The sequence below is a fragment of the Alligator sinensis genome, unplaced genomic scaffold (assembly GCF_000455745.1).
Source record: "Alligator sinensis unplaced genomic scaffold, ASM45574v1 scaffold137_1, whole genome shotgun sequence".
In the NCBI taxonomy this organism is placed as follows: Eukaryota; Metazoa; Chordata; order Crocodylia; family Alligatoridae; genus Alligator; species Alligator sinensis.
Window position 1 is genome coordinate 421,045 of NW_005842545.1, and position 8,094 is coordinate 429,138.

Sequence of the window (8,094 nt, forward strand, 5' to 3'; positions counted from 1 at the left end):
CCAGGAGCGAGGCTGGGATCGGGATTGGGGCCCGGCGCAGGAACGGGCAGTGCTGCAGCAGCCGGGACATCGCGGGGGTGCTGCGGAGAGGGGGGGCGTGAGGGACCCAGGCGTCAGCCCCACCGAGAACTCAGATGGCCGGGCTCCCCGCCCCGCCCCGGGTATCACGAGCGCACCAGCTGCAGTGGGTTGATAAGGGCAGTGCGGCCACACCCCGGGGGCAGGGAGCTCGATGCCCGGAGTCTGCGAGAGGGAAACTAAGTCACAGACAACGCTGGAGAGAACCCAGGCGTGCGGGGCCTCAGCCCCCCTCTACTTCCCATCAGACCCCACTCCCCTCTTAGCGAACCTAGGCGTCCGGGCTCCTCATCCCCGGCTTGCTTACTTTTAACTAGTTTCCCTAGGGCTGGGAAAGAACCCAGGCGTCTGGGCTCCCAGTTCCCCCCCAGCCCCCGAGAACTCAGGGTCCAGGTTCCCAGCTCCCCCCCACTCCCCCCCCAGGGGACCCAGGCTCCGGGCTCCCAGGCCCCACATTCCCGTAGGACCCAGGCGTCCGGGACCCCCGTACCTATTGCCCTGCACTGAGGACGAACAACCAGCACTGAGCCCCCTTCACCTCGCACGACTGGGCCCCCAGGGTCCGGGGAGCAGAGATAAGGACCATCTCCACCCCTTGCCCCTCCCACCCAGGCCCGGATGCCTGGGTTCCCTCCCTGAGGGCCCAGATAAGGCAGCCACCCCCACCCCCAGGGGAGCCTGGGGACAGGGAGAGAACCTAGGCGTCCGGACACCGCCCACCAGTCTCCTTCCACAGCCGGGAAAGACTCCCTCTGCCCTCAGAGGACCCAGGCGTCCGGGCCCCAGCCTCTACTCCTCGCAGCCGCCAGAGAACCCAGGAGTCCGGATCGCCTGCCCCTGCTCAACCCATCGGACCCCGTTGTCCTCCCGGAGAACACAAGCGTCCGGGCCCAGCCCCGCGCCTCCGCCAGGAGGCAGCAGAGCTAGGCCCGAGGTCACCCCGCCCACAGTCGGGGGCGGGGCCTTCCCGGGCTTCGCGGGGGCCATGTTCACAAGGGGGTCCCGGCGCCGTCGCTCTACGCGCTCTGTGAGTCTCTCGGATGCCTGGGTTGCGCGGGGGGGCGTTGGGAGCGCGGTCGCCTGGGTTCTCTGCCGCTTCTGGGAGGGGGGTGAGGCTGCTTAGACCCTGACTCAGTTTCCCCGGCCCGGGCTGGCTCGCGGCCCCCTACCCACATGGGCAAGGGGGGAGTCTCCTGCTCCGTCTCGGCCCTCGCTGCTCCTGCCCCCAACCCATCTGAGGCAGGATTCACACTGCAAAGCATGACGGGAGCTGTGAGGTCGCTGGGAGGGTTGGGTAGTGTGGGGGGCCCTCAGCGATGCTGAGGGGTCTTCCCCCTGCCAGCCACCCTCACGCTGTGGTTTAGGGAATGTCCCTGGACGTCTGGGTCCCATCCTGTGCCCCCCTGCCTGTATATCCCAGGATGCCGTGGGATGCCAGCCTCCCAACCCAAAATCCCCTCGGACATCATGGGAACATTTTTACTTGCGGTTCCCCCCCCCAACCTGTTTCCTACCCACAATCTCTCTGGGCATTATCAGGGGGAGCACATTTTTACCCACAATTGCTTGGAGTCTTCTCCCCTTTGGTCTCTTTCCTACCCGCAATCCTATATGGCCTTGCAGTGGGCTGCCATTTTACCCAGAATCCCCTTTGTTACACCCCCCTCACACCCTCTTGATCCATTGTGTTCCACAACCACCTGGGGGAAGGTGGTCCTCAGCACTTACCCATAGTCCTCTGAGGCATGATGTCCCGGCAGCTCCCTGATGCAGATGACCCCGACCGGGGGCAGCCATGTGGGACCTGTGGGGACCAGTGCCCTGGCTTTCTGGTGCATGGATGGAGGTGAGTACATGCCTATGACCTCTCTGTTTGTGTGGTGTGTCCAGCAGTCCTGGGCACCCTATATGGGAGCGAAACCAGGACACCTGGGTTCCATGTCTTTGCATGTGTGTCCCAGATCCTGGGCTCTTTGTGTGTGTGCATGCGTTTGCGACTGTCTCGGACACCTGGGTTTCCTGTCTCCGTGAGTGTCCTGGATGCCTCAGTTCCATGCTTATGTGTGTTTGTGTGACCCAGATACCTGGTGTTGTGTGTGTGATGCTTAGGTTCCATGTGGTGTCCTGTGGTGTGTCTGTGAGATCTCAACAGCTGGGTCCTAGGTGTGTGTGTGTCCATGACACAGACACCTGGGTCCCGTGTCCCTGCAGGAAGAGCTGCCGGCACTGTGGGTGCGGGCGTGAGGAGCATGCAGTGCGGGCATTGCCTCCTGCCTTGGCTCAGGCACTCGGCCGCCTCATCTCTGACTTCCAGCGCCTCTCACTGCCTGATGACGATTCTGGCTGCGCCTCTGAGGAGTACACCTGGGTGCCACCAGGGCTTAAGCCCGAGCAGGTCAGCCCCACCCACCGGGCAGCAGGACACACCCATCAGTAGAAGGTCCCACCCACCTGGGACTGGCTCCACCCATGGGGTAGGCTGTACCTACCTAGGGATGGCTCTGCCCACTGAGGAATAGGCCACATCTTTAGGAAGGAGGCTCTGCCTGCCTGGGGCTGGCTCTGCACTCTGCCCAGCTGGGACTACCTATGCTTATCAGGCAGGCCAGGCTTACAAGGAGGAGGCCCCACCTACTAAAGAGGAGGTTCCACTCACCTGGAAGCCATCCCTGTCCATCAGACAGCAGGCCCCACATACTTGAGGTTGGCTCCACCCATTGGGAAGAGGTCCCGCTTACTTTGGACTGGCTCCACCCACCAGAGAGCAGGCCCCACCTACCTGGGACTGGCCAGCCCGTAGATCTGGCCCTCCAGCTACGGGCCCCACCCCCTTCTCACTTCTGGCTCCGCCTGCCCCCCCAGGTTTACCAGTTCTTCAGCTGCCTGCCTGAGGACAAGGTACCCTATATCAACAGCGCTGGGGAGCGGTACCGAGTCCGCCAGCTCCTGCACCAGCTGCCCCCCCATGACTGCGAGGTGAGAGGGCAGAGCCTGGGGAGGTGGGACCAGGAATCAGACCACTCCCCATCAGTATCCTGGACTTCCTGTCTCAAACTGGCCCATGCAGTGTTATATTTAGCTGTTCCCTGGCCCCCTGCCCCAGAGCCCTCCTGTCATGGGCATTATGCTTGGTCATTGCACCCCAGAGTGGGGCACATCTCTGAGGCATTATACTCTGCTGTTCTCCAGCCCCTCCTCCCCAGACCTAGCTGCTGCTCTGCCTTCCTCCATGGGCTTTATACTTGGCTGGCCTACCCTAGAGCTAGCTGCATCTGTGTGGTGATATATTCAGCTGTTGCTCCCCAGAACTGGCTGCATCGCAGCCCTCCCCATAGGCTTTATACTCAGCTGTTTCATCCCAGAGCTGGCTGCATCTGTGCATTGTTACACTGGGCTGTCACCCCAGAGTTGGCCGCATCTCTGTGCACTGTTATAATGGGCCATCGCTTGGTCAACTCAGAGCTGGCTGCATCTGTATGAGGCGTTGTTGCCCAGATGCTCCAGAGCTGGCTGCATCTCTGTATATTGTTATACTGGGCCATTGCCTGGGCACTCTCCCCCAGACCTGGTTGCATTAATGACCCCCATCCACCACCCCTCCGGCCCACAGGCCCAGTACTGCACCTCGCTGAAAGAGGAGGAGAAGAAGGCACTGAAGCTGTTTGCACAGCAGCGGAAGCGGGAGAACCTGGGCTGCGGCATTGCCCGCATCTTCCCAGTCACCACTACCGGGGCCACCTGCGAGCAGGTAATGGGGGGTGGGGTGGGTATCAGGTTCTGCAGGGTATTGTGGGAGCAGCGGGTGCAGCTAGGTCTGGAGTTGGAGCTGCTGAGTATAATAGAGGGCTCCTGAATGCCTGGGTTCCCTCCGTGGGAGGGAAGTGGGGGCTGGAGGATGAGAGCAGGGCCGCATTGGGAGCCCAGATGCCTGGGCAGGGAGTTGGGGCGGGGGGGTTGGGTTGGGAAGCCTGGACATCTGGGTTCTCTGGATAGGGAATTGGGGGCTGGGGTTCTGGTTGGGAGCCTGGACACCTGGGTTTTGTGGGTGGGAAGTTCTGCCCCCCGTGGGGGGCAGACATGAGGGTCTCCCTGACAGCTCTCCCCCTCCTCCCCCACCGCAGTGTGGGAAGCAGGTGCGGGGCGGGGACGTAGGGGTGGTGGCCTCCCGGGCGGGCCTTGGGGCCTGCTGGCACCCCCAGTGCTTCCAGTGTGCTGCCTGTTGTGAGCTGCTGGTCGACCTCATCTACTTCTACCAGGATGGGCAGGTCTACTGCGGGCGGCACCATGCTGAGCGCCTGCACCCTCGCTGCCAGGCCTGTGATGAGGTGGGCAGGGCCTTGGGAGAGGAGGTGGGGCCACAGGGAAGGGGAGAGGGGCTATGAAGAAGTGGGGTTGTTGGCCAGGATGGCAGGGGGTGTGGCTCTGGGACATGGGGAGGGTGGGGCTCTGAGGGTGTGGATGGAGGCAAAGGGGGCAGAGCTATGGGGAAGGGGAGGCTCTGAGACCATGGAGGGGGCAGTGGGCAGTGCCCCTCTTAACTCCCATCATGCCCTTTCAGCTGATCTTTGCAGGCACCTGCACAGCAGCCGAGGGGGGGCACTGGCACAAGGGGCACTTCTGCTGCGTGGAGTGTGAGGCAGCGCTGGGTGGGTGCCACTATGTCATGCGCCAGGGCCGTCCCCACTGTGCCTCCTGCTACCAGGCCTTATACGCCGAGTACTGTGACACCTGCGGCAACCACATCGGTACGGGCTGGGGGATGGACCCAGGTGTCTTGGTGAGGGTGATAGGTGGGCGAGGAGTCTGGGGAACCTAAGTGTCCAGAGAGATGGGTAAGGGGAACACAGGAATCCAGAGACCTGGGTTTCCTGGGCTACTGTGTCCCCCTTACCCACCTCCCCAGACACCTGAGTTCCTTGGGGAGGTGGGTAATGGGGACCCAGGAATCCACAGGGTAGGAGGATAGCGGAGGGCCTCAGCCTCAGCCTCCTACCCAGTAGGAGGGTAGCAGAGGGCCTCAGCTGCCCTCACAACCCCTGCCATCTGCTCCCCCTAGGGCTGGAGCAGGGGCAGATGGCCTTCGAGGGTCAGCACTGGCACGCGACACCCAACTGCTTCTGCTGCGCCTGCTGCCACCGGCCCCTGCTGGGACTGCCCTTCCTACCCCGTGGGGGGCAGATCTACTGCTCTCCTGCCTGTGCCCGGGGCGGAGCCACCTCCCCTGGGCCCCGCCTGGGGTGCCGCAGCTGGAGTGGTGGGGCTGAGACCCCTGACACTGGCACCAGCAGCATCCCTGCCAGCCAGCAGGACCCAGGTAGACTGGGGAGATGGGTAAGGGGAACCAGGTGTCCTGGGTGGTGGATATGGAGGATCCAGGGAGCTGGGGAACCCAGATGTCCAGGAACATGGTGATGAGAGACCTAGGAGTCAGGGGAGGTGGGTAACAGGATCCCAGGGGTGCAGGAAAATGGGCATGGAGCCTGAGACACTAGGTGGGGGTGTGCAGACACACAGCGAAGGACCTCTGGGGGAAGGGGCAGTAAGGTCCCCTTCCCTCTCTCTAACCCCCACTTTCCCCACAGGCCCCGGATGCCCCTTCCGGCGGGGGGTGCTGCACCGCCACTCCATGCCCGAGCTGGGCTCAGGGGTTGCCCACCCCCCTTCTGCCCTCCTTTGCCAGCCCTCAGCAGGGGTGGGGAGCAAGACAGAGGGCTCCTTCTGGCCCCAGCAGCAGAGGAGGAGTGCTCGGGTCAACTCTGACAACACCCTGCACTTGCGGGGGGACGCAGGACAGAGCTCCCCCACTCCCCTGCCACCAGGCCAAGGGGGGTCCCTGGGAGCTTTGGTGCCCCCTTGGGCCTTGTTCTCCTCCTCATCATCATCTTCCTCCGAGGAAGAGGAAGGCTACTTCATGGGTGAGCCCATCCCCCTTCCCCCCCAGCTGCAGTCTCACCCTCATGGCACCCTACCCCCTCCCCATGCTAAGGGGCACCAGGGAAGGAACAAGGGCTGCATTGTGGCCTGAGCCTGAACCTGCCCTTGCTGGTGCACTTTGACCCTGGAGGAACCCAAGCGTCTGGGGAGGCAGAAAAGGGTGACCTAGGAGTCTAGGGAAGCCAGCTCCCTTGGGAAATGGGCAAGGAGGTCCCAGGAGTCTGGGGAACCCAGGAGTCCAGGGTTGTGGGCATAGGGGTCCCAGAAATCCCCCCCACCCATGCACTTTGACCTTTGATCTTCCTGGGGTGGGGCAGCAGCCTCTGACCTGCAGGTGGCCATCTCTGAGGCGTTTGGCACTATGGCCTTGTCCCAAAGACATCTGTCCTCATGGTGGTGACCTCTGACTTTCTGGCATGGGGGCAACATGAGCAGCCTCTGAAGTTCGGTGACATGATCATTGGGCTTGGTGTCTTCTGACCTTCCCAAGTCATGCACTTTGCTGAGGTAGTTGGTTTTGCTGTTCACTTTGGTTCACTCCACCACCTGCAACCTTTGACCTGGAATCCTTCCGTGACCTGTGGCCTTGAACTTTGACATCTGACTTCCACTTGTGACCCTTGCACCATGACCTAAGCTCAGCCATGGTGATGTGCACCCCATAACCTTTGATCTTTCCACTGTGGCCACCACTGGGCATCCCAGGGAGGGTGCTGACCTGTGTCTTTTGCCTGCTATGGCTGTGGGTGCTTCAAGGACCTCTCTCAGGGACCCATGTGCATTGACCACTTTGACCTTTCGACTCTGATGGCCTTTTTCTAATGACCTTTGAATGGTGGTGTGGTGGTTGACCTTCCTACTCTGACATTCTCCATGTGGCTTTTGGAACATCCTCTCCACAGGTGAACCTTTGGCCTTTCAGCTTGGGTTGGAAGGCCTTCTCCTCCATGATCTCAGCCTCTTAGGCCCTTGGCTAATCTCTTAAGGTGACCTTTGAACTCCCAACTCCCAAACTTTGGGCTGTGGTGAAGTCAGCTGGGTTTAGGCTCCTCCCCCTTTAAAATTAGTCTTCAAGCATTAATTTAAAATACAAATGACCTTTCTAATAAAAGCAATGCTAATGAAAGATGGCAAGACATACAAGTGTCCAGGGAGGTGGGTTAGGTGGGCCCAGGTATCTGGAAATGTGGGTAAGGGGGACCCAGGAGTTTGGAGGACCCAGCTATCCAGGGAGGTGGGTGTGGGTACATAGGAGTCCAGGGGACCCAGGCATCCAAGGAAGGTGGAAAAAGGTCACATCCAGGTGTCTGGGGCAGTGTGCTCAGTATAATGAACAACAGCCATTCCAGCTGCATCACCCCAGAGCTGGGTGCATCTTAGAGGTGACTTCAATTTCCTTGTCACCATCTCATACCAGGGCACAGCACTGGACAAACTGGTCTCACAGCAGCTTCCCCCCACCCTGGCCACACTCTGGAGAGGGTGAGGGGCCCCACCCACACCAGCCTGCTTCATCCAACCCATGTGGGTTTGTCCTACCTTAACCTTCCTAGGGAAGTGGTCCTCGTTCCTACCTTGAGTAAATTCAAAAAGAGGTTGAATGAACCACCTGTCAGGTTGTGATCTCAGCATGTGCTCCAACCAGTGGTGGGGAGTTAGACTAGATGATCTATTCAGGTCCCTTCTGACCCCTAACTAGTATGAAACTGAAACCCAGGGCACAAGGGCAGATGCTAGCAATGGAGGAAGACAGCGGGGGGCAGGGAACAACCCCTAGAGCTTTGTTTGGGGGAGGAAAGAAGAAAGAAAACCCTCCAATTTCCCAGAAGTTGAGAAATGATGGAAGAAAAACCTGAAATCTTCCCCCACACGCATTTTACAGGGAAATGTAGGATGAATTAATGAAGAGTGAAAGGGGGATTTATTCAGGGGAGTCTGTCCTGATTTTTATAAAGGGAAAAATGAATGTTTTTGTGGGAAATGCTCCAGTAGTCATTGGAGGAAAAAAAAATTAGGGGGAAGAAATGGTGTGGGGGATTTAAAAAAAAAAAAAAATGCCTTTTGCAAGGCAGGGTATCCATT

General features: G+C 60.1%; 2 protein-coding genes across 12 annotated transcripts in view; one reads left to right on the forward strand and one right to left on the reverse strand.

Annotated features, from left to right (window-relative positions):
• ALAS2 (5'-aminolevulinate synthase 2) overlaps nt 1–631 on the reverse strand; it is a 6,198-nt gene extending 5,567 nt beyond the window's left edge. The window contains exon 1 of the mRNA XM_006031989.3: nt 569–631. The gene's annotated coding sequence lies outside the window, so the exon portion shown is untranslated. The remainder of the gene's footprint in view (nt 1–568) is intronic.
• On the forward strand, nt 7–8,094 carry PRICKLE3 (prickle planar cell polarity protein 3). Of its 11 annotated transcripts, none has more exons than XM_025213740.1 (10): nt 7–184; nt 815–1,105; nt 1,839–1,924; nt 2,265–2,473; nt 2,941–3,054; nt 3,689–3,826; nt 4,335–4,403; nt 4,637–4,823; nt 5,135–5,392; nt 5,661–8,094. In XM_025213740.1, the coding sequence occupies exons 1-10, from the start codon at nt 135–137 to the stop codon at nt 6,101–6,103; spliced, it is 1,845 nt and encodes a 614-aa protein (XP_025069525.1). In that variant the 5' UTR covers nt 7–134; the 3' UTR covers nt 6,104–8,094. The 11 variants fall into 11 exon arrangements, with proteins under 11 accessions (XP_025069525.1, XP_025069523.1, XP_025069527.1 ...); XM_025213738.1 differs by having other exon boundaries at nt 4,200–4,403; nt 5,661–8,093; XM_025213742.1 differs by lacking the exon at nt 5,135–5,392 and having other exon boundaries at nt 4,200–4,403.